This window comes from Lemur catta, chromosome 18, assembly GCF_020740605.2.
Source record: "Lemur catta isolate mLemCat1 chromosome 18, mLemCat1.pri, whole genome shotgun sequence".
Lineage (NCBI taxonomy): Eukaryota > Metazoa > Chordata > Mammalia > Primates > Lemuridae > Lemur > Lemur catta.
In genome coordinates, this window is record NC_059145.1 from 28,824,348 (window position 1) to 28,851,058 (window position 26,711).

The 26,711-nt window shown below is 46.9% G+C and overlaps 1 protein-coding gene across 2 annotated transcripts in view; it reads right to left on the bottom strand.

Moving 5' to 3' along the window:
• The window catches only part of PTPRG (protein tyrosine phosphatase receptor type G), a 667,952-nt gene that overhangs the window by 97,342 nt on the left and 543,899 nt on the right, over positions 1 to 26,711 (bottom strand). For both annotated transcript variants that reach the window (XM_045530961.1, XM_045530962.1), the window contains exons 9-12: positions 11,916 to 12,100; positions 8,974 to 9,082; positions 2,832 to 2,881; positions 186 to 969 (exon numbers count right to left, since the gene is read on the bottom strand). In XM_045530961.1, the coding sequence (XP_045386917.1) occupies positions 186 to 969; positions 2,832 to 2,881; positions 8,974 to 9,082; positions 11,916 to 12,100 (1,128 nt within the window). The remainder of the gene's footprint in view (positions 1 to 185; positions 970 to 2,831; positions 2,882 to 8,973; positions 9,083 to 11,915; positions 12,101 to 26,711) is intronic.

Below are 26,711 nucleotides of genomic sequence, written 5' to 3' on the forward strand. Positions count from 1 at the left end.
CACACACACACACACACACACACACACACACACACTTGTGCGCACCCCTTTTATACCAGGGACATACAGGATTCCAAGAATATTAAGCACTTTCTGAATCTCGACCCCCCAACTCCTAATTTCTAGAAAAAGGGGAGGAGTGTTCGCAGCAGCACGGAACCTGGGTGAAGACGAGCGCCACTCACCTGGATTGACAGTGATAAATTTGCTATCCTCGGAAAATCGGTCCCCTCGGGACGCAGGCTTTTTGGATGGCGTTTCGGGCCTCTCGGGATCGCTCCCTGCGTACTGTTCCTCTGTGACTGTGGGGGGCACTTGGGTGGAGGTGACCGAATCGGGGTCCAGGCCGGGGTCGGCATCCCTCCTCTGGCCCGGCCGGTCCGTGGGGCCAGCGGTGCGGGCCGGCTCGCGGCCGGGCGTAGTCTGCGGCGCCCCGTGCTGCGCAGTCCTGCGGGGGGAGGCGGCTGTGGCGCCGGGCTCCGTGCGGCTCCGCTCCCCGGCTGCGTGGGTCACCCCGCCCTTCTCCTTCTTCTCGGAGTCCTTCTCGCCGTCCTCCTCGTGCTCGCGCTCGCCGTCCTCACTCTCGCTCTTCTCGTCCTTCCCGCCCCCTTCCTCCGCGCCCTCGCCGTCCTCGGTGGGCGCCGCGTCGCCGTCCGGGCCCGGGGAGGCCGCGGCTTCCGCGGTCGCCAGGACCGGCCTGGCCGCCTGCTTGCTGGCCGCCGCCGCCGTGGGCAGGCGCGTGGGCCACACGGTGCTGGGGAAGGACGAGATGCCGCCGCCACCAAACCCCAGGCCGGCGAGGAGCGTGCTGGTGACCACCGAGGCCACCGTCGCCTGGCTGCCGCTGGAGGAGGGGCCCATCCCAGTCGCCATGGAAACAAAGGAGAAGGGGATGCCGGAGGACGTCCAGGTGGAAGAGCCCGAACTGATGGGGGCCATGTCGGCCGAGGAGGCCGGCGACACTGTGGGCTGAAAAGGGTCACCCGGGAGTTCGGAGAAGAGGCGGGGGAAGAAAAAGCAGAGACGTGTCAGTGGTTAGCACTGGGGACAGGGCCCCGGCTGTGACCCTCCAGGGTTTCACTCTTTCATCCTATGGAGTTTCCCAAAGTACGGTGTGAAAGTTGACACTGGGTGGTCCACAGGTGACCGACTCCTATTTTAATGGTTTTATAATTACTTAGAGTGCATGAAAGGAATTTAACTAGTGTATCAAACCCAACTTTTCACTGATATTACTTAAGATGAGGTAGAGTGGCAAAAAAAGTAAGTTACTTGGCTTAATGACAAACAAATAAGGAATACATTGGCAACATCACAGGGACATCTGCTCTTGAGGTGACAGAGGCGGGATCCCCTTGATTTCAGGTGTATCTCTGACACTCAAGGAGAATACACAGCTCTCAGGGCTGGGAAGAACCTGGGGGAATCTGGTCCAACCCCACCATCTTATCGTGAGAAAGTGGATGGGCCCGGGGGAAAGTGGCCTGCCCACACCTGCAGTGGCAGCTCAGACACGGGAGCCACACTCGCACTGCAAGCTCTGGGGTCTGTTTTACATCTCTGCATCTCCACGTTGGGTGCCATAGAGTCACGGTACCTCTCAGAGTCTCTGGGTTTATCCATGGCAAAATCTATGTCCGTATCGATGACAACATCATCAACAGCAATAACAAGAGTTTCATCTGACAAGTGCCAACTATGTGCTGGGGCTTTCCATGCTACCCCGGAGGCAGGCATGATTGTCACCCCATTATACCTCAGGGAAACTAAGGTAGAGAGATGTTAAGGAGTTTGCCCAGGTGCATGGCCAGGAGGGTGCAAATGCAGGGCTGCCTGGGTCCAAACCTCAGCTCATTCTTCCCACCATAGTAAACTGGGGCTCAAATGTGGGGTTTTATTCATATAAGGTATCTTAGGAAAATAAGAAGTGTTGCTTTGAGATACCAATTTAATAGTTCTTATAAGCTGGTATACAGAATCCTAAAGTCTATCCCATCATTTATACAGTTCAAAACAACAACCGGAACAACTTAGGTTTCATACTTCATCAGCAAGTTTTACTTGGAAAATTTTGTAATTTAAGGATAATCAAGTTAGCAAAGTTGAGTTCTGAGGGTGGTTTATGAAATGCCAAATGCCGCATAAGATAAGGCGCTCGACACAGAGAAGTCAGACTGCCTGGGGGTGAGTTGATGATTTCTCACTTGCTTTCTGGGCGATGCTGAACACATAACTTTAACTCACGGAGCCTCAGTTTCTTCATGTGTAAAACGGGAACAATAGTAACACCGACTTTGTGGGCTGCCTGGAGGAGTAAATAAAATAACCTGTGCCTGAAACCCAGAAAGTGCTTAGTGAATTTTAGGCTATTACTTTTATCGCTACCAGGGTGATTAGTGTTGTAATTATTGGTTGTACCAAGTATGGGGAAACTGAGATATTAATTCAGGCTCTAGACATTTTTGGATCCATCTAATTTTGGGCAAGTGACAACCTCTGAGTTTTAGCATACATCAAATGAGGGGGTTGGAACAGATGAACTCCTTTGTATTCCTGTGCTGTCTGATCCCACAGATCGTAAGTAATTATAAATCTGGCAGATTTTTACCTTGAAAAAATTAATTATATAATATAACCCTCTAACACTGTCGCACAGCTTGTTTTCATAAGGTATTGAATTATAAAAATTGAATAATGTAATTTTTTCTCTATTTTAACCTTGTTACATTGAGCAGTTTAACAACATTATACTGCCACCTGGTGGTGACAGTTTTAACTGCATGCAAATTATCAACCAGCTGTGACAAAAGCCATTACCATTCTTTACTTACCACTCCCGTTTTCACAATTCTGGTCCCTTGAAATATTCGAGTGGTATTAGCTGAGAAACAAAGAAATTACACTGTAAACAATAAAATTTTTTTTTGTGATTCCAACAAAACAAAACTTTACTTATGGACACAAGTCTGAATTACATGTAATTTTCACAAGTCAAGTCTGGGTGTGGTGGCTCATGCTTGTAATCCTAGCATTTTGGGAGGCCAAGGAGGGAGGTGAGTTCAGAAGCTTAAGACCAGCCTGAGCAAGAGTGAGACTCCGTTTCTATTAAAAATAGAAAAATTAGCAGGGCATGGTGGCATGTGCCTGTAGTCCCAACTACTTGGGAGACTGAGGCAGGAGGATGGCGTGGGTCCAGGAGTTAGAGGTTGCAGTGAGCTAGGCTGATGCCACTGCATTCTAGCTAGGGTGAGACTCTTTCTCAAAAAGAAAAAATTTTTTTTCACATGTCAAAATACTATTCCTCTGTAGATTTTTTTCAACCATATAAAAATATAAAACGCTTCTTAGCATGTAAGTCATACAAAAACATGCAGAGGGCTAAATCTGACCTGGGGGCTACAGTCTGCTGACCTGTCTTAAGCTATTAGTTAAATTTTTTTAAAAAATTATTGTTTTTTTATTGAGGTAAAACTTACATACAGTAAAATGCATAAGATTTAAGTGTATAATTCAATTAATTTTATATATGTAAACACTATGTAACTACTACCCATATTAAGGTATATTCTCCAGTGCTTTGCAGGAAAAAGGTTTGCTTGTGCCCCCATGCAATCAACAACCATCCCTACCCCTAAAGGAAACCACTATTCTGACTTCTGTCAGAGTTTTACCTATTTTTGAACTTCATTTAAATGGAATCATATTATTCTATTGTTCCTCCTCTATTATCTTTTTGGTCATAATTTCCTATATTATCCTTTTAGTGATTCTAATATACATCCTTAACTTACCATGGTTTACCTTAAATTAGTACTTTCATTACTTTGTAAAAATGTAGGAAGTGTGTAATAATTTAACTCTATCTGCCTGCCTCATCTTTTGTGTATTATTATATGTATGTGTGTGTCTAGACACACACACACATTTATTTAGGAGAGAGTCCCACTCTATCACCCAGGCTGGAGTGCAGTGGTATGGTCATAGCTCACTGCAGCCTTGAACTCCTGGGTTCAGGGGATCCTTTCACCTCAGCCTCCTCAGTAGCTGGGACTATAGGCACATGCTACCACACCTGGCTAATTTTTAAACTTTTTGTAGGGACATGGGTCTTGCTATATTACCCAGGTTGGTCTCGAACGCCTGGCCTCAAGTGATCCTCCCACTTCAGCCTCCCAAAGTGCTCGGATTACAGGTGTGAGCCACTGTGCCCAGCCGCAAACAATATGACATGTTAAAAAGCCATAATAAACTGCTTCTTTGTGGGTATTTCAAAAAGGAATAATGCTTCATAAACTGAAAATCTGCCTCCTGTATACATGGCATTGAAATGTTAGCAAAAAATGCTAATTACCAAAATAAATGACACTGTAGGCTGCTGTGATTTTTACCTGAACCAGAAATGGCAAATGACCTACATATACTTTTGTTTGGTCTGAAAACTTTTTTTTTTTTAAGTGAGTTTTCCACCAACATTGTAAACAGTAGCCTTCATCTAAAAATCCTAATCCCCGCTTATCTGAAAACTCAGTTTTGGCAAAACTTGCCTCGCCCTCCCATAGGGCAACATTTTGTCTGTCACCCGCTTCAAGTGGGTACATAGTCTCCAATTTCCCACTTATAGCCCTCCCCTCATTTCTACACGCCCCCTGCCTGGCCCCATGGGCACTCGAGTTTGCAACCTTGACCTCATGATATATTCATTTTGCATAGTTGAAAAGTAAAATGTGCAAAGAGACAAATGTGGGAAACAGGCCGGGCTACAAGTCAATACAACCGTTTAGATTCCAGGTCAAAGAAGGCAGCTCAGAAGGCAAACGGTGTGAATCTTGCCCAAGACTAAATACAGCCTCCCGTGATCAAGTTGCCCACGGATCGATACTTCAGTGCCTCCGACAGGTGTGCACACCTCCCTTCATTAAGACAGGAAAACGGTTCCCAGGAGATCTGCTTTACCTGCCCTTTAAAAAGGGCTCTAATTAAGGCCAACCAACTAAATAGCCACTGCGGCAGCTTGCCGGCTTTCCATTAGTCTTGAACAATCTCCACCGGGGTCAGTTAGAGCCCTGGTGACTAGGACGTTCCCACAGGTCAGATGAGAAGTGCTCAACCTGGGGCCCCGGGGCCTAATGGAATTCAGGGAGGGGGAAAATTGACATCTGCGTCCTCCCTAAGCCCTCCCTGCCATGGTGCACTTTTTTCTGCAATGAATGTCGTCATCCGATCCCAGCTGCATAAGCAGGACCCGAGACTTCGTTTCTGATTGAAATCACAGATATTTTCATACTGCCTCATAGTTGCTGGAGCTATTTTGGAATATTATTGATGTTCATTACTACTCAGAAATCGTGGTAGCTAACAGAGAGCTACTTGTCATTTAATGAAAAAAGCACGTATATTACTACATCCCAAATTTGTTTAAAATATTTTGACAACTACATTTGAATGTAATTGGTTCCTTTCCTATGTATTTTACTTATTTATTTGAAATCGTTCTGAGACAGGAGTTGTGGGCCTGTCCAGGGATGGGTTTGTGGCTGAAAGAAAAAATTTGTGTGCAGTTTTCCATGACTGTTGGGAATTACAAAATGGCTATGAACACTTAAATCATCAATCTTTTTATCCTTTTGTGGAAGACTTGGGGTACTGGGTGATATTTCCTCTTTGGGGTGATCCATGGCTGTGTATAAGCGATTGGGCTTTGCAATCGAAAAACCAGACTCTGCTTAGTAGCCGAGTCATTTTCTCGAGTTACTTGCACCCTGAACATCATTTTCTCGTTTGTAAAATAACACCTACATTACAAGCTGCCATGGCTTGAGGTTCAGATGAAATGATTTATGGGAAAATGCTCTGTAACTGTGAGCCACTCTACAAATCTTGCTTGCTGTTATTATTATTGTATCTACCATGGTAAGGTAAACACAACATATAGATCGTAAATATCGTTATATTTACTATAATAAGGTAAATATTCCATGTGGCTTCCTCATGCTCCCAAGCCAGATGTAAATTTATTATTGAGAAACCTAATTATTCTGAACAAGGCTTCTGTGGAAATCTCTAGGCTTTTTTTCTTTCCCTTTTACAAACCTTCTTATGAACTCCTCCCTGGCTTACCAGAAAAGGTATGGTCGGTTGGTACGGTTGGTTACCTTGATGAAGATTTAGTTTTTTACACTGCTCGCTTGGATGTGGCAGGGAAAAGCCAGAGCCACTGTGGCGAGGTGTAAAGAAAGGATCCTGCCCCTTTATCAACACGTGGGGATCAACACCCAAATAAGTAACGAGCGCACTCATGTCCACCTCTGAGCAAAGAAAGCCTGCAGACCAAGTAGATACCGGCCATTGTCCGCAAGTCGCTGTGATCAGACCTTTAAAATATTCTGTGCTTTGAATTTATTAGCTGATTGGGTCTTTTTGAATTATATTATATTACAAACATTTAATTTTTCAAAGTCCATGCAGAAGCTAGGGAGCTCGGGGGCCTATTAATCAGGTGAGGCAGTTCTGCAGATTCTAGGCTCCTGGTCAGAGCACATGGGGGGCCTAATCATGATTTATGTGTCCAAAGTTCCAGGGCCTCAGCCTTAGTAAGTGCCTAAGCCTGGACTCCCCTCTCGCTCCCCTCGGCCGGCACAGGCCTGGCCTTGGCTTGTAGTCCTTCCTCGACACAGGGAAAGAGACCAGTATATTCAGGGTAAAAGTGGACAGGGTGTGATTTATTTACGAAAAAAAGTATGATATGGTATTTCCTTCCCTTCCCTTCGTCTCTTCCTTCTTTCCTTCTGAGACAGGGTCTCACTCTGCCATGCAGACTGGAGTGCAGTGACATAGCTCACTGTAAGCTAAAGAGACCAGTATATTCAGGGTTAAAGTGGACATAATGTGATTTATTTATGAAAAAGTGCAGATATGCTAATTTCTTTCTTCCTTCTCTTCCCTTCTTTCCCCTTCTCCTTCCCTTTCTTTCTGAGACAGGGTCTCACCCTGTCACCCAGGCTGGAGTGCAGTGACATAGCTCACTGTAAGCTTGATCAACAGGCGTGAGCCACTGCATTTGCCCACTAATTTCAATTAGTTTAAATGGAAAGATGGCATCAATGTGAACATTAGGAAAGAATATTTAAATATCAAGTGAAGATTTTCCAGCTAGAAGAGATCCTTGGAGGGAGTCTAGGCTGGAGGGCTTCTTACCCTGGGTCCATCACTTATGACTTTTTAATATCAAACCTAATACTAAGGGGATGTTTCCATGTGGTGTATTAATTAGCTAACTAGCACTATGCGAATTACTTAAAACATGTCACCCCATATCATTCTACAAGGACCCGTGAGATTGTTACTATTAATACCACCACTTTTTGGATTGGGAAGTGGCAGCTTCAAGAAGTTAAGAAGCAGTCTCAGAGTTGTACAGCCACTAAGTGGCAGCCAGGACTCAGACTAGGGGCTCTCACTCCAGAGCCCCTTACTATGCAGCCAGCCATGAGGGCCACCTCACTGAAACTCAGATTCCTCCCCCCACCCCAAGATTCTGATGCAGCTGGTCTGGGAGGGGCCCATGAGGCTTCCAGCTGATGCTGATGGTCTCCAGCCTACATGACTTACAGGGTCCCTGAAGTTGTAGGCGAGATTCTAGGGAAAAGGTCCAAAGCCTTCCTAAGATCCATGACTCAAAAAAGTTAAGTACTACTAGCCTGCTGTGTGTGTTTCTCATTTTATGGATGGGAAAACTGACGACCCAAGAAGTAAAGAACTTGACCAAGGAGGGCCTCAGACTGGCAGAGTGGAGCCACTGGTCCCTACTTGCATGCTGTTCTTAGCACGTATCATATTAATAAAACCACATCAGCAAATTATGGCCCACAGTCTGGCTGCCTATTTTTGTAAATAATATTGGAGCCAAAACCAGGATTTAGGTAGGGTAAGACAGAGTATATCCTATGTATCTTTACTTAAAATTCTGATATTTTATTCCTGAAATGTTTGCATTGATTCTGCTTTTTTAAAAAAAATCCCATTAAAACATCATCTCTTGGCCGGGCGCAGTGGCTCATGCCTGTAATCCTAGCACTCTGGGAGGCCGAGGCGGGTGGATCGTTCAAGGTCAGGAGTTCGAGACCAGCCTGAGCAACAGTGAGATCCCGTCTCTACTAAAAATAGAAAAGAAATTATACGGACAGCTAAAAACATATATATATATATATAAATTAGCCAGGCATGGTGGTACATGCCTGTAGTTCCAGCTACTCGGGAGGCTGAGGCAGGAGGATTGCTTGAGCCCAGGAGTCTGAGGTTGCTGTGAGCTAGGCTGATGCCACGGCACTCTAGCCTGGGCAACAGAGTGAGACTCTGTCTCAAAAAAAAAAAAAAAAAAAAAATCGTCTCTTGATCACTAAGTTTTTTGGCACCCCTTTAAATTTTGCTCCAAAGCAAATGTCTCACTTGCTTCACTCTAGCTCTGTCCCTGGAACTTTCCATGAATCCCTAAATCACCAGGAACATATATCTAGATCCCAGGAATCTCGAAGATCCCACAAGCAGGGGCTCGTTTATGTGGCTCCAAATCCCAAGGGTGAACCGTATCTGTTTTGGGCGGTAGTTCTTGGGAGAACAGCTAACTGAATCATGTCAGAAATCCAAAGAGGATATTCAACGACACGACGTGGAGGCGATTTTGTGATCTGACACAGCCATAGCGCTAGGGGTGAAAGGTCCAAACACTTGGCTCTCCACGGCTGGAAAATAACAATAAAACAAACAAAAAATATGCTTTGTTTTTCCTCTCTTCCTCTGGCCTATGAAACCTCCAACCTAAAAGACAAATCTAAATTACTGTGGCTTTCCACGTGGGGTTCACAGCCCTACACTGGTTCTTAGACCAGGCTTGTGTGCTGCTGCCGAGCACCTTAGCAGGAGGAAGGACAAAGCACAGCAAGGGCGCGGGGCACAGACAGGGGGAACCAGCCTCACCTTGAAACAGCATCGTCTGGCTGAAGTCGCTGCGCATGTCGTTGCGACACACGGCCTGGACTCGGAACAGGTAAAGGCTATCGGGTGAGACGTGGCTAATGGTGGCTTTCTGTAGGTGAAGAAAGACAGGGCGGTGAGCTGAACGCTCTGCATTCTAAAGACAAACCTGGGTACCGAGGCAAAGCCTGACAGAAAGGATGTTTCCCTACGGACAAAGGCTCGCTTTGGAAGGCCATTCAGACCTCACCTGGGAATCATCTGTTTTCAACACCGAAATGTGCAGGATAAGAGAAATAATAACATCATTCTTGACTATGGCTTAGAATGTGTCTTCAGCCCTCTTTATACTCACAAGGCTTGGACTTCTGTGATAATTACTCTACCTGATAAACTATAATTATTTATCTCAGACAGCCTCTAGAATTATCAAGTGTACCCAATCTCCAGAGCCATGTAAAGTTTAGAACATCTGCAAAAAAAATCTCTGTATGTCTGTTTCTTTGCAGTCAAAAGGACTATGGAGAGAGTGGGGCAGGGCACAAGGAAAGACACCAGGCTAGTGGGCAGAGGACACGATATCTAGCTTTTCACACCACTCACTAGCTGCGTGATTCTGAGCCAGCTCCTCAATGTCTTTCAGCCTCTGAGAACTTCAACTGTTAAGGTTCTTGTGAGAACCACGTAACATAGGCCAGGCAAAACTTGCTCATAGGTAGACCACACCAAGCAACAGAAAGACTGCCAAGGGTCTAACACAGGGGTGGGCAAGCTCCGCCCCCCCATCTGTTTTTATAAATCAAGTTTTATTGGCACACGGCCATGGCTGTTTAGGTATCGTCTATGGCTGCTTCTACCCTGCAACGGGAGTCACTTGTGTAGTTACAACAGAGACTGTTTAACCTGTAAAGCCTAAAATTTCTACAAGTTTGCCAATCCCTGGGCAAACATCACCAGCCAAACCCAGGTCCCCCTTCCTTAAAGTTTCATTCCAATGGCCTTTAAAAATGAGAAGACAGAAAATACCTAAGAAGCAGGCAGCACTTGCTTGCTGAAGAAACAAAGGCAACTGATTTTCAAAGACTCTTCCTAATGGAAGAGATGTCTTGTCATCAAAGTGTGCATTCTGGGCCAAGCATAGAAGCAGCTCTGTGAGCTTAGCCACTGAGTGGGCTTTCCCGACACCGCTATTAAAAACTTCTGAACTGGTATGAAAATGTTATTGTGGCCCCACCTGCAGCTGCTGCCTCTAAAACAGCTTCCTGGTGAGAGCGGTAGGTTAGGGTCGTGTTATGTCGCTTTAAGCCTCATTTATCTCTTTTGGAAAAGGCAGGTAATAACACCTGCCCCACAGGTTTGTGATGAGGCCCTGTGAGGGGGATGCCCACTAGAAAATGCTGCTCAGATGTTAAGTATTACTTTTTAGGTTTCTGGGCCACACTAACCGCAAGTTAGAGAACAGCTTTGTTGCCACTAAGTCAGCACTCTTGACTTTGAGGAATTAAGAAAATTAATTTTGTGTGTCCCAAAAGAAAATAACCACCCCTAGAAATTCTTGCAAAAAAGAACTTGCTGTCAAAGCATGTTTTTCTCAACATCTCTTTCTCTGAAACTAATTTATGCCTCATTCCCTAAACCTCTGACCCCATCTTCTGTTCAGAGCAAAATCTTCACTCCATCTATGCAGGGATTTATTAGAATTCACTCCAAGCCGCTATCCATTCATCTTTGCATGTTTAATTATTTCCCACTTAGAACAAGAAATCGCCTAAGCGCCTAGATAGTTTCTGCTGATTAATGCAAGCCATCTTTACTTCAGAAACAGAAAAATCCCTTATGGACTTTCAGTTGTGACAAGAGAAAGGTTAAAATACATCATAACCTTGGGTGCCTTTCAATAGATTCCTCTCTGATTTCATGAAGCTCACCGTTCCCTAATGTGGCCCAGATAACAATGTCTAGTGGGGAAATTGAAAATATAAATGGAAATGAAGTAAAAGAATCTTCATCTAAAAAAATATGAAAAGTATTATTCCATAACTGATTGAATGGGCCCTGAGGATTCTGCATTGGAAGAAAAAAAAAAGTGATAACAGTCATTAAGAATCCCACTTGGTGCTATTGCATTTTTCATGTGCATATACAATTACGGGTTTCATTATTCCAAAGCCTGCCTTTGATTAACAATAAACGCAAGGCTTTCAAACCCAAATGTGTCACTTTGAGTTTCCAGGCAAACTCTTCAAGACTAGTGCTCGTTGGAGGGTTTGCTTTTATGGGGAAGAAGATGGCTTCTACAAACATCTGTTCTGAAAGGCCTTTTTGGGTGTTGGACACTAGACATTTATGTAAATTTTAAGAGGAGGGGATGAATTGGGCATGTGTGGCTCTACGTGAGGCCAGACAGTATCTGAGAGTCTGAGAACAGAGGCAGGAAGTTACACGGCCACAGGGACTTAGCAGGTACGAGCAATGTATAAGGCGGAACCAATGTGACAAAGAGGAGTTGTGTGGACGGTGGACAGCTGGCGGTGGTGGGGATATTAGTGATGGTAGCTGTAGCGCAGGAGGAATAATTATAATAACAATAGTTAATATTTGTATAGCGCTCACTATATGCTGGGACAGGTCGAACATCTGTATAACTCAGTTACAATAACCCTGTCATATGAACAAGGCCTGATGGGGGTTTTCTTCTTGTTAATGAAAGAAAAAGCAGTCAGTTTTGAAGGACCCAAGGCAAAGAAATGACTTGGCTCTCCCGGCCACACAGCTAGTAAGCAGAGGGTCAGCATGGGGCCCAGGCAGGCTCCATCCGCCGTCCTCCCTGGTGCCACTGCCAGGCAGAGCGGGCACGCCGGGCAGCACCTGGCAGAGAGGTGCAGCAGGAGGCACCCTCATCCCTGCGGGGGCAGCAGGCACCCCGACTTGGAAGGGGGCCTTACCAACTCCTTGTCACTGTCCTTTGTGAACGTCTTCTCCTTCTCATCCTCGTTCTTGGTCCAGCTGTAGGAGACCATGTAGTTCATGATGGGCGGGTGGTAGATGGTCTCCGGCTGGCTCCAGGACACCTGCAGCGCCGTCTGGTTCAGGGGCTGCACCTTCATGTGGATGGGCGGGGAGCTGCAAACTGAAGACACAGACGGCCGAGCTCAGAGGGCTCCCGGCGACACTCACCACGCACCCCTGTGCTAAGGACTGCAACCCTGAGAAACTGAAAGTAATACAGGAAACGCCCACACTCCCTCCACCTGGATCCTCCTTTTAACATTTTGCCCCGTCTGTCCTCTTTCCCTCTCTTTCCACACACACGCACCCAGCTGTTTTTCTGCTAAGCCACTGAAAGCAAGTTGCAGACATTCTGACAGTTCTCCCGTAAATATTTTGGCCTGCAACTCCTAAGAGTAGGACATTCTGCTACATAACTGTGATACCATTATTGAAGCTAAGAAGCTAAACACGATTTCAATAATTTTATCTCATACACAGTCCAGATTAGCCCAGATTCAGATGTCTCCAATTGCCTCCCAAAGATGCTTTATCACTGTCCCACCCCCCGCCACTTTGGCCTTTTTTCCCATGACGGTCTTAGTGAAGAAGCCAGGCCACTGGACCCAGCGGAGTGTTCCAACTGACTAAAACCGGAGATGAAATTTTATTGCCAACACATGAGACTGTCAATAAATACAATTTAAAATGAGACTTCAGGTAATTTTAAAGCAAAGGCACACAAAACAAGGATGACTTTCTCTAGCCCAGCAGACGCCGTGTCATTATCCTGATGTGGGGCACAAAGACAGTTTAGGCTAATCCATCCTCTTGTTCCTCGTGGCTGGGAGGCTTTGAGGGACATGGTGGCTCTATCCATGGACAGACCTATGAGAGTGTTGGGAGCTTTCAGTCAGCCTTTAAATGTGCTCTTTCTCGGGATGTCCGTGCCCCAGTGCCCGTGGTCCCTGCGTTCATGGGCTTGTGGTCCAAAGCAGGGTTTATCTGCCTCAGCACCAGTGACCCCTCGAGCCAGACAATTCTTTGCTCCTAGGGGTGATCCTTGGAGCAAAGGATGCCAGTAACACCACTCCCACCCCCCGCCCACTGTGACAACCAAAAATGTCTCCAGATATTGCCACATGTCCTTTGGGGAGCCAATTGCCTTTGGCTGAGAACCTCCAGTCTAAAAGGGGAGAGGGGGACTCACAAAAGAATCGCACACATAGAGCCGAGGTTGCATGCCAGGCCAGGACGGATGGGGAGGACGGGAGGTACACGGTGTTTCCCAAGTATATTAGAGGAGGCTCTGAGTTGGGCTATGGCACCCAGGGAAGACTCCCTTGAGGAAGGTCCATGTCACTGAGAGCTGAGAGCTACATGGAGATAAACAGGGTGGGAGCTGGAAAGAAGGGAAGGCAGGCCAAGGGACTGCAGGAGGAAGGCCCAGGGAGCTGGGACAAGGCACAGAGAAGACAGGCACCAGGCTGGTGCCAGGTGCAGCTGGAGCGAGAGGCCTCAGGGCCCAGATTCACATTCTGCCTTTCTCCCCTGAGCCCTTGGAAGCCACTGGAAAGATCTGAGCCCAAGAATGACATAATCAGCTTGTCACTATCCAAAGATCCCCTGAGCTTCAGCTGAGCGTAGCAGGCCCCAGAGAAGCCAAGTGTGCAGGGGGGCCTGCAAACCACCAGTTGCCGGTGGACCAGGGAGGAGCGGCAGGTTCCAGAGCTCATAGCTGAGACGTAAGACCGAGAGGCCTGGCGATATGCCGGCTGAGGAGGAGTGTGAGAGGGAGGCAGTGGGAGCAACTTCTGGCGTGGGTACAGGAGCTGGGTGAGCAGGAGCACATGCTAGAGACAGGCCAGGGGACCATGGCTTGCTTCTGACCGGCTAGCACGTCCCGGAGCTCACGCAGACGCCAAGCAGCCCACCCGGAGCCAGACTCCCCTATTCCCTACCCAGGATCCCCAAACCCAAGGCAGCCCTGGGGAGCAGGACAGCTTTCCTGCCAGAGAAGCTCAGCCCAGCTTTAAGGGCCCGCTGCTGGTGAAAAGCAGAGATTGGTTTTGACAGGGCAGCAACCTTTTGCTCTTCAACTGCCAAACCCCGGCTCAGGTTCACAGCGTGTGACTGAGACAGGAAGGAAGGGATAAATTAAAGAGGCATCCCTACTGCCCCGCCGACCCCAGGAGGCATCGCGCTGCCTGCCGGGCAAATGCCACCAGAGCAGGGACATCAAACAAAGAATCTGAAGGGAGGATTCCGCAGAGGTGCCGAGGGCGAGATGACAGAGCACAGGCACTAGGTGGCGCCATCCTACTATTTTTAAATACCCCAACTCAGGGGCTTATATTAACAGTTTCTCAAGACAGAATGTGGGGGGGTTGGGGGGGAGAGGATCAAGAAATAGTTACACCCCCCTCTTTCCAAATACTAATAATGAAGAAAGGAGATTTATATATTGGGACGCCTCTATACCTCATAATGATGACCATGTCAGATTTCCTAACTTCTCCATCTTTTCTCACCTCCTACCATGTTCTTATTTATCTTCCTTCTTCGGAAGCCCTGCACACTCCTCGGCTCCAATCCGTGCTGAGCTGTGCGGGGCTGCATCTCTCCAGCAGTTGCATCATACCCACATAAATAATCCTGTCACCCACATACAGATGCGATCCTTCTTCTTATTTACTTTTCGAAATGAAAATAGCTGGGTTTTTCTATGTGGATTAAGATGATTCTTGTTAATGACTTTTAAAAAGAAATCCAAGTAGTACAAAAAAGTAAGGAGAAGAAAGTTAAAAGAAAAAAAAAAAATCACCCCAAATCCCAGGGAGCCCAGAGATAAGCGCTGTGAACATTCTCGGGGTCCGACATGCACATACCTCTCTCTTCATACACACGTGAAAGTGCATACACACCAGTTGATGTAAACGGAATAGGACAGGTATGGCACTGTAACTCTTTAATTCATTGATACATTTCCTTGCCAATACACAGAGCTTGATATCATTGCCTCGAATGAAGGTAGAGATTCCCATTGTCTCAATGCATTAAAAAATACTGAATTAACCTCTCAAAAGAGGTCGGTCTGGACTCACTTTAATGGGCTCACAGGCCAGGAAGGGAATTCCAGAGCTGAGGGGTTTCCAAAGACCCGTGCTTGTCCCAGCACATCAGACCAGGGCTTCGCAGGCTGAGAAGTCCCGCCCGGCCTATAGCAAGAGCATTCTCTCTACTCCCCAGCCTGAGCACTGAGCGTTTTTCTAGGCATATGGGGCTGGATTTGGAGGAGGCATTTGCAGAGCCCTGGAAGGACCTAGAATAGAGATGGGCAAACTATGCCTGGAAAGGGCCAGAGAGGAAATATTTTCAGCTCTGTGGGTCACACTGTCTCTATTGCCACTACTGATTGTGCCTTTAAAGCACAAAGCAGCATAGATACTACGTAAAAGTGAATGAGCATAGCTATGCTCCAATACAACTTTATTTATGGACACAATTTCACTTTCATATGATTTTCATGTGTCACAAAATATTCTTTTGATCTTTTTCAACTGTTTAAAAATATAAAAACCATCCTTAGCTCATGGCTACACAAAAGGTGGTGAAAGGCAAGTTTTTGGCCCATAAATCAGTGGTTTGCTGATCCCAGACTTAGAAGATAAAGGGAGGCCAAACCTTACTTGAAACATGGTTATCGACTGCATTTCTATTATTTATTTTTTGAGATGGGGTCTTGCTCTGTCACCCAGGCTAGAGTGCAGTGGTATCATCGTAGCGCACTGCAACCTCAAACTCCTGGGCTCAAGTGATCTTCGTGCTTCAGCCTCCTAAGTGGCTGGGACTTACAGATCTATACCATTGCACCTGGCTATTTTTTTTTTTTAAATAGAGATGGGGTCTCGCTATGTTGCCCACGCTGGTTTCCAACTCCTGGCTCAAGCGATTCCCCTGCCTCAGCCCCCCAAAGTGCTGGGATTACAGGCATGAACCACCTGGACTGCATGTGTATTCCTGACACCAGATTCTGCCCCTCAGCACAGCCTGACAGGCCTGCTCCTTCGCAGAGCTTAGCTTCTCCCTAGCACTTACTACTACGTGGTGGAATTATACTATTGACTATCTGCAATAATCCGCCTCCCCCACTAGAGAGAAGCTCCACGAGGATGGCACCTTTTCTGTCTTGGGTCATACATTATCCTTGGGTCTAAGACAGCGGCTCTCCTTAAGTACTTGCTGACTGAATGCACATTGGCTGTAGGTGGAACAGAATCCACAGTGTTTCCCCTGGTGCAAGGGTCCTGTGTGACATGACCCTCCCCCATGTTTCCGACCTCATGGTTTTCTATTTTCCTCCTCACCCACCCACCCCTGGCCGGCCCCCACCGCAGCCTCTGTGAAGACAGGCTTCAAGATCCTGCTTCCTTTTTGGGGCCAACAGGGCACAGTGTCTTCCACACACTCTCTGCCCCTTCATACACGTCCCCACCATCCGGCCACCCCTCTGTCCCTCTGACCGAGCTATAAGCACCTCCAGGGTGGGAAGCCGGAACGAAAAAGCTCTCTATCCCCTGGCAGGGCTCACGTTTCCTTGCCAGAATGAGGGAAGGTATCGTGCTCTTTCGTCAGGATCCCTGACGATGTCTCATCTACGCAATCAGTGCTACGATGCTCATCCCTGCAGTCACCTTCAGGAGCCTCAGGTGTGTGTGAGGATCCCGTCTCCAGTCTCTAACTCACACCGTCTGTACGGGACTGTCTGCCAATCAGAAGACGAATTCCGTCTACGGAGGCAACAAAGACCCAGGAGAGCTCAGTGGTGGGCGCCAAGGCACGCATGCAACAAGCCACTGGGCCTGGGCTCCCGATGTCCTGCTTGCTTTTTCAGTGATGGAAACCCTTCTTTCAAACAAAACCTCCCTCAAAAGGCCAAATATAAAACATACAAAAGCAGCACTATGGAGTTTTATGGATAAGTCTGGAAGCACTGGTATAATAAAGAAAGTGTGGGCTTTGGAGCCAGACCCCTACAGACCCCTATGTTCTCATCTGGCAAATGGGTGAGTAGGGTCCAGCAATTAACTTCCTCACAGGGTTGGGGTGAGGATTACAGGGAACACTTTGGATAAACCAAAAGTTGCAGCCCTCAGGCCCAGTGGTGCACACAGGGGCAAGCTATACGGCCCACATGGTGTTTTTAAAAATTGAGGTATTTTACATATAAACCTGTATTTTAAAATCAAGCTTGTATCCACACATGGCAGTGGGGAGCAGGAGCAGCAGAGCAACCGTCTCTGTTAGACTGGGGGTGTGTGCTCATGGGTTTTTTTTTTTTTTTGCCACAGTCCCTACCACTCCCCATCGCCTCTCCAAACCCTCTTCACCCACGGCTACCCAGCCCCCAAGGTCAGGTGAGTTTTCTGTTCGTCAAAAGCAAGCACTAGGAGCACTCTCAGAGGCATACTGCAGGTGCTCAATATTTGCACTTTTCCTACCCTTGACAATGGCCATCGCAAACTGCACCTAACACAGGAGTCTGCCAGACCTTTGATATGTCCTTTTGCACAAAATTGAAGCCTTTTAACCATTCAGGAAGCGCCACACGTGGATCTCTACACAGATATCCCCTGGGAGGTGCTCCTGACATCAGCCTTCACCTTCTCAGGGGCCTGATTACGTTCCCACCGGTGTCTGATTGCTTTTCACAGGCATCTGGGATGACGCTTGCTGCCAGCTCTGAGAGCTTCTGCCTTCACTCCGAACCACCTTTAATTATGATCCCAGGCTTCGTTAAATAATGAAGAGGCTTCTAGCAGAGCACCCAGGGGCCTCTGATCCTAAATCAATGTCAAGGATATTTTCTCAGTGGTTCTACAAGTAAATGCCAGGTCCCCTGTCCACGCTCCCCCACCCCATCCTCTTCATTTTGGGCTTTAGACAAGCTAATGTGATATGCTCTGGCTGCAAGTTGATACCATTGCCAGGAGCCTTAAACTATTTGGAGTGTGAGGCTCCTCCCTGGGGCCTTCTCCTAGCACCTGTCCCCTCTGAGTTTCGCACCTGAAGGCAACTGGCCAAATATCGATCAGGAGTCGAAGAGACAGCACTGCTCAAACAAAGCAATGTGGTGCAGATTCACTATTGCACAAGACTTGTCAACAGAAATCAAACTGCTGCCTCCAGGGTGGTGGGGGGTGGGGAGCACCACAGCACACAGCGGTGGTGTCCAAGGGACCAGCTCCACCTACTGCACGGAGATGCCTTCTCCCGAGGGACCGCCTGGCACTGGCAGGAGAGGGCAGGCACTATCTCCTCTTTAAAGCCAGCGAGAACCAGTCAGTTGGAACAGAACCCAGCCTTGCCTCAGACTGCTTAAATGCCTGTCACTTCTTTATCTCCTGGCTCACTCAGTTCAAGAACCCTCGAACATGGAATGCTTTAGGGGCATTTTCCAAAGGCATGGGCTTTGGGGGGGATTTCTCCTTTTGAACGGCTGTATCAGAGAGGTCTAGGGACACACAAACCCCCGTAGCAGACCGAGTGGGACTTCAAACCTGGAATCTTGGTGCTCTGGGTGTTGCCTCCCCACTCTCCACCCAAGAGCTCATGAAGGGCAAACCCCACTGAAGAAAGACCTGGAATGACGGCCTCAAAGCAGGACCCGGTGCCAGCGTTTTTGAAGTTACATCTGAATCTTACCTAGCTGGAGCTGCCAAGTGCACGCCCTGGGCCAGGCTCCGTGCATCCGTATCAGACCATCCACACACACAGTAACCGAACTCAAGAGGGGGTTCAATCTGCCTCCCATGACAGATGAAGAAGATACTGGGCTCCAGAGAGACCATGTCACTGGGCTGGGCCAAGGAAACAGTGGGGTGGTTGTGTATGTTCCCCATATACTTCTCCCATCTGTTTTCCTATCTGCACGATGATAATAAAGATGTCAGGAGAGCTCATCAAAGTGCTTTAAAAAGTGAAAGCCCAGCAGGCCCTATGCATCCAGCCTCAGCAGGTTAACAATCCTTTGCACACAAGGCTTTCTTCCTATTCCCTTTTCCCTCACCCCCCTCCCCCTTCTCTGTTCTCAATGACACATGAGAGGATGGGGTCTCTTGACAATTTCCAGAGCAGCCTCCAACTCCTTCGAGTCCCTCTAAATCTGGACACAGCCCAATCATCATTCTTCCCCCATCGGAAATCATACTGAGCTCACGGTCCCTCAAGCCACCGTGGGGATGCAGGAGATAATATGCAGTGGTGGTGGGACACCATCCCCAAGGCCTTAGCCTGCTGCCTTCTGTGCTGACACATCAATAGTAATGAGTCCTATGTGATGAGCCCGGCTCTGGGCTGAGTTAGTGCATTTCACAAATTACGTCATCAAATCCTCAATGTAATTCTGTGGGGCTGCTGGCTCCATCACCCTTGCTTCGGAGACTTAGATCTAAGAGGGTCATTCATTCCCTTACTTTCTCTCTGGGGTCAGACTGCTTCGGTTCTAGACAAAGCAGCTGCATAGTCTTGGATAAAGCTTGGGTAAAAGCTTTTCAGATAAATGCATGAAAGGCACAAATGCACACTGCCTGACATATAGCAAGTGCACTGCAAGAAATAGCTATTGTTAAATATTTACTGAGCACCTGCCATATGCCAGGCCCTTGACCGGGAACTAGGGATAAAGGTGAACACAGGTGACAAGGCCCCCGATGTCCCGGAGATTATGGTCCAGTGTGAGAACAGACATCTTCCTACAACAGAGTTCTTAACTTGGGGCTCCTTAGGGGCTTTGGAGAGAATTCACAGAAGTCGTACACTGGGATAAAAGAAGAGTACACTTTTCACTAATCTCTAACTAAAATGTAGCACTTTCCTTACATGTTGAATGTTGGCAACAAACTGCAGTCGTGTTAGCGGGTCCTGTGTGACATCGCCTTTAGAAATCAGAGACATATTCCTGTTAGATGACGGGGTTTGCCCACACAGTTGGCCCCTCCACAACACGGGTTTAAACTGCGTGTGTCCACTTGTATGCAGATTTCCTTCCACCTCTGCCACCCCTGAGACAGCAAGACCAACCCCTCCTCCTCGGCCTGCTCAATGTGAGGACGACGGGCATGGAGACCCTTATGACGATCCACTTCCACTTAACGAGCAGTAACTGTATTTTCCCTTCCTTATGATTTTCTTAATGGCATTTTCTTTTCTCTAGCTTACTTGACTGTAATAACACAGTCTGTAATACATAGAACATACAAAATATGTGCTAATTGACTGTTTATGTTATTGGTAAAGGTTCCAGTCAACAGCAGGCTATTAGTAGTTAAGTTATTGGAGACTCAAAAGTTATGTGAGGATTTTTGTGTGGGGGTTGGCACCCCTAACCCCTGTGTTGTTCAAGGGTCAATTGCATTTCAAAATTTCCTTCATATTCATCATTATTTCAACATTACAATGGTTATTAGACCCGCTGCTGGATCTTGTAATTTAATGCCTTCATCAAGAAGTAGATAAATTAGAATATCTCAATTAAAAAATACTTTGATAATATCTGAAAATAACTTCCTTTGTAATCTACTGTATTTTATTTTATGCATCTATTAATGGAACTATCAATATGAAAAGAGATCTACAGGATTCATCAGATGGCTAAAGGGGCCCATGGCACCAAAAAGGTTAAATGTTGCTACGCTAAGTGTTGGAGCCAGGGTCCACCCTAGGTTGGGTCTGGCTCCAGGGGCCAGACTTTGCTGCATGGCCACCTTCTTCTGATGTGGGAGACCCCGGTGCTCAGTCACCGCCATGTTCTGCCAAGTGCTAGGACAATTGCTTTCAAGTTTTAAATCCAAGATGTCTTCACTGATGTAACCTATCGACTTTTTTTCCTATGCCATGCATGCTACGGCATCTCCTCTATTTCCACAAACAAGCCCTGAATTACATTTCACTTTCTTGGCAAACAAGAGAGTATTTATGAGACACTGCTCTGTGTTGCAATCACCATGGAAGACAGCAAATTTTAAAACTCTTTCTTATCCCAGTGGTTGTCTCTGCTGTGCACGGAACCAAGGTCCACGCTCAGAAAACAACAACAGGCACCATCTGGGAAGGCAGACGCAGAAATGCAACTCTCCAGTCCTCCAAGCATGTGGTTTTGACTTTCCCACATTACGCTATTCCTGACCCCTCCTACCTCCTTGGAGTCTTTTTCCTACATGATAGCCCTCTTCCTCTGAGAGCTAAAGGCCATGGGACGGGTCCATGTCCTGTGCACGAAAGAGCATTGTTCAGCTCGGCACTAAGAGAGGTGACAAAGTTTAGGATGATGCATCTTCCTTCCCAGCCCCACTCATAACAGCTGCGTCTTGGACACTGGGTGGAAGGTTGGATTCCACACACCCTGGGGCCCTTCTCTTTCAACTTTATGATGATGTGATTTCCTGCCAAGACAGCAAAGTGGACCTACCCCACTTTAACTGAGCACAGCATACTTTCCACATGGTGCTTCTGAACTTCCACCTTCTCCCTCTGCCTTGCACTAGTCATGGGTGCCAACTGAAGGTCTGTGCCAGAGACCAGATTGCAGATCTAGGGTGGGTGAATGCCCAGTGCCCTTGGCATTGTAGCAGGGTCTTCTCTGCCCGAGTGTCCTATTTCCCACTGCTGAGATGATGCTGCAGTCCTCTTTATCATGACAAAACCGTTGGGTCCCTTAAAACAGAGCTGCTCTTAGCGGTGCAAAACCGGTATCTAAATATCATCTGAGAGCTAAGATCCCATAAGCTGTCTTTGTAAGTGATCCCAACAGCTACGTCAAGAAATTAACTAGTGACCCGCATGAATGGGTTTAGCTAGGCTTTTACTTAAACAATTGATTCTAGATGATTATGATTTTATTGGTTATGGTACCTCCATTTGTTTTCCATTTGGCCCCTAAAATAATTTATCTCTTACAAAAAAGGTATCACCTAGGCATGGTACCTACGGTACGTAAGTAGTGTCCTGGCTCTTGCCTGACATTCACCTTATTAGCTTGGGATCTCTGCTTCTTCCTTGCCACTTGCCACTCTAATTTGGGGGTGAGGTGGTAGGATGCGCTCCATTGTTTAGATTCCAACCTTGTTTTGCCACTCAGATTTGGCACTAGAACCAACTGGTCGTTTGGTAAAGATGGCCCTATATGGTATGGTTTCAGAGTCTCCCACGCCTGGGTACTGCCCTCAGGCAGCCCCTGTAGGGCTTGGTCAAGGGGACCCAAGAGGGAACTGGGAGCCTGCCACTCACATGGAGACCAAGTATTGCCCCCTAGTGGGCCCAGTTAGAAATCACCGATTCAGCACATGGAAGAGACGGAGCCACCTAAGGCTCTTGGCTGCCCCTAGCAAATGGGTCCATATGCTCAGAGGAGCTTGGGCTTTGCAGCTGATGGGTTTTAAATGATCAGCACACTCCTCACGGAGAAGGCTCCTCTCTTCTGGGAAGCCCCCCCTGCTGCCAGCCCAAAAGCATAGCGACAGCATGGTTCTGTGCAGTTGATAACACCTGACAGCATTTAATGTCAGAGGTACAGGCAGCGCCTTCTCCACATAGGCAGAGATTTGAAATGTGACAGCCACGACGCTCATTTCAGTCCAAGCCAGTGCTTTGGAATCGCAAACCCAGCGGAGAGAGCCGCCCAGGAGAGAAGCCAGCAACCATAACGACCACTGGCTGTGCTGAGAAGGAAGCAGGAGAAGATGACTCGAGAGGACACAACACGGGCTCCCACTTCTCTGTCTTCGCGGTTGCTCTTTGATTCTCAGGCCACAGGGGCCGGGGAGGTGAGACTGTTCCTTGTGCCGTAAGAAAGCAAGGGCTCTGTTCACATTCCTGGACAGGTACCTAAAGACAAACAACCTCGACCACCTCGGGTTTGTTTGAGGAATAACGAGTGGGAAGAAGGGGAAGATAAATCGTCTGTCTCCCAGCTGTACTCCTCCTGTGGCTCCTGGGAGAGGCTCACGAACACCTCGCGGCCTCACGTTTCCCGGGCTGTGAATGCCAGTTAGTGAGAAGGGGGAAGTGTCTTGCTTTGGAAGGATTCTGTTGGCCTCTATTATTAATTTCCAGATTGCTGTTCACGAGCACCACGGTGCCCACACAAATAAACCCAATGTCAGAGAAGATTTTTCTAAGCAAGTAAAGAAAAGCAGAAGCCGTAGGAGGGTTGCTAAGTTGGCCTCAAAGATCAAGCTTTGCCTACCTGCCTGAGATAGAGAGTCTCAAGCAATTAGGTAATATTTATCCAGTGTGAAAACAATCGCTGGCCCCTGGCGTCTGCTACCAATATCTGCCAAATTGTTCCAAAACCGTAACAGCAGTTCTGTTGGGGAGCATCCTAACGCCAGGGCCTGACACTTTAAGTACCTCCATTCTCTGCTTTTAGGCTATTCTTTGGGACAGGAAGTAAAGCCATACTCTCTGTGACTTTTTTTTTTTTTAAATGAGTGCTTCCATCCAAGGTGTCTTTTGGTCAGAGTGAAAGAGGGCTTCCCAAATCCTAGGGCATCTCTTGAGTTGTGGAACTGGGAGTGGCATGGAATCCTACTCCAAATGCTGGGCTACGCTCCGCACATGAGAGCAGCACTTAACCTGGGCTAGATCATAAATGCCCCAACTGTGCCAACTCTTGTGGAAAGAATCTTTCATTGCTGGCCCCCTGGCATGGATGGGTTGGCTTCATCCATCTATGCATCCGGCCTCCCCCCCACCCATGCATCCATCTATCCAACCCACTGTTTACTGAGGAGCCAACAGTAATCATGGCACCTTCCGTCCAATAAAAAAAGAGAGAGAGAAAAATAAGCTCTTACTACCCTTCACGGAGCTTCTGGGGTGGTAGGAGAGCTAGATATTAGGGGGGGAAAAAAATCACACACTTCAATGTAAAATTCCAACTGAGATGAGTACCATAAAAGAAAGGTACTGGTGCCCTGACACAAGCGGCTGGGCCAACGCAGTCAGAAAACTTCGTTGAGGAAGGGATCCCTAAGCTGAGCTATGAAGGCTGAGGAGGGGTCAGTTGGCCTTCTGGGCAGGGGGAACAGCTGCTGCACTGAAGGACGGCCGGTGAATGCCAAGGGGAGGGGAGCGCAAGATGTGCTGGGGAGGGGGACACGGCTTGATGTGTGGGCTGCGATCAAAGGATTCAGCAAGTTCAAGGCTTCGCACGTCCACCAGGAAGGGCGCATGGCCCGCTTACTCCGAAATTGTGTTCTCCAATGATCATATTACAAACAACAGGTTGTCCTGAGCACACAGAGACGCCACTGTTGTCCTACAGACAAGAAAGTACAATTATCTGTCAAGTACTTTCCATGTCCAAGACCCGATACTATAAATTCCATAGACTGTCTGATGTCAAAGGCCACAGGCCCAGGAAGAGTGTGTGTAATTACCATCTCTGTTTTAGAGACAAGGAAATGAAGGCTTAGAGATTAACTTGAGTAAACAAACAGGTGAACAGTAAATGGTTGACCAGGCCCTCAGCGGCCTACCCCGAGCACCCAAGATAACCGGACAAAACAGATAAAGCCAAGCAGATAAAGACTAAGTCCAGTGATTCCTTTTCAGAAGGTAAGAGCACCTGATCCCCACAGATAATGTTTAGTTTCAAAGCTCTTTTATTCAGGGAAGGAGGAATAAACTGTGTTGTTCAAGCCACCTGATGACACCTAAAACAAACAGTCCACCACCTGTGGATTCTTTCGGAAGCTAGACAAGAACGGTGGAAAAGAACGCTGCATTTCGGACATAAGAGGATCTTGGTTCACATCTCAGCTCTACCACTTGGCTCAAAGGCTCCTACTCTCTCTGAGTCTTAGGCCCCCTCTCACCTGTTAAAGAGAAACAATAACACTGCATTTCTCTCTTTATTCACCCCCACCTGTCCTCCATCCAAACTGTAGTAAATGCCCGAGGCTCCACTCCAAAATCCATCCCTAACTAATCACTTCCACCTCTACCATGATCATCCACATCCAACCTGGAATATTTCTACCACCTCCTGTGGGTCCTGCGGGCCCCACTGCCAGTCCCCTGCACACACAGCCAGAGTGATGGGTTTACACACCTGTTCAGATCATTCCACAACCCTGCTGAAAACCCTCCAAAAGCTTCCAACCACCCTAAGGACACAACCTGAACGCCTTAGCAAGAGAAGTCCTTGCCAGACTTGCTCTTGCCCGCTTCCCCAGCCTCTTCTCTGATCTTGCTTCCCCATTATTTCCCTGGCTTCAGTGCCCTTGCGCTCGACCTCCCTCCTGCTCCAGATCTCTGCAGAGCTGGCTCCCTGTCACCACCTGCCCCATCCGAGGAAGAGCCCCACCCCACCTCGTCACTGTGCCCCACTGCTCTTAGTGCACAAGTGATGTGATTTCCTTCAGAACAACAGTGAAGCCTTATCATTGGTTGACCTGTTTATTTCACCCCTCTAGAATGTAAACTCCATGATGAGGGACCTCTCCTTTGTTTACCTTAATTTCTAGTGCCTAGAATTAGTTTAGAGTAGACACTCAACAAATATTTAATGAAGGAAAAGTGAATCCTGGCAGAGATTGTTTTGAAGATTAAATTAAGCGTATGAGTGGAGACCAAGCATAGTGTCTGGTACACAAGAACCTCTTCCTGCCCTTTTTAACCATAGGTGCTTTGGGTACAATAAGCTTTTCAAAGGCAGATGAAGATGTCTGTCTGATGTGTGAAAAGAAAACTTACTGGCTACAAAATATGAAGCAAAATAGTTAATGCCATATTAAATGTCTGCAAAACATCAACATTATGTCAGCCAATCAAAGGCAACTTATACCAACTCTTATACATTTACATAAAATTATAGAAATCATGGGCTGTCTCAGCATCTAAAAATGTCTGATATAACATGGCAGGACTTTCCAAAGTATGAGAACTTAGGGTGCTCCAGGGTCTTAAAACAGACCTACTTTATGCCTTCTTTCTTAACCATTCTTAAGGTTAAAAAATAATGGCAAACAAATGTTATTTTTGAAAGAAGGGGGTTAAAAATTCTCTGAAGGGGCTGCACGAAAAATGTAGTTTTGTTAGCACTTTTCTGCACTAAAGTTTCTGGAAGTAACAAGATACCTTTTTAGAAGACATTCTGGGAGGGCAGCTACCTACAAAGAAATTAAGTGTTCATATCAGAGCTTCTTTTAATAAGATAAAGTAATTCAAGCTCATTAATCTGGTGACTGGAAATGATTAAACTGAAAATAGAACATTATTTTCTCCAAAAATAACAGAAAACCATGATTTCAATGTTAAACTTTTTTTTTTTTTTTTAAGCAATCATGGACTTACTTCTTTGTTTGCTAATTTGGGTGGAAAAATGTGATGCTCTTTGTCAATGTATTCAGATTTAAAATAGGCTAGTTACTTAGGCATTCTCACACAGTGGTATATGTTCTTTAAAACTGCTTTTAACCGAAACAGGAAGCAATCTTTGGTATGGAAAATGCAGCTAAAAAAGAGATCCCTCCATCAGCAGAAGTAAAAAACCGTTCTGCAAAAAACACGGCATCGGCTTAGGAGACTAGAGGGTATGCAGGCAGCACGGTGTCCTCTCAGTTTCCTTTGCTTTTATTACATTATGCAGTGTCACTTTAATTAAGCCATCAAATCAAATTATCAGATCAAGTGGTTTTGATTCCACTGTGGTTTGAACAGGTTTCGTTAAATTAATAAACCATATGTTT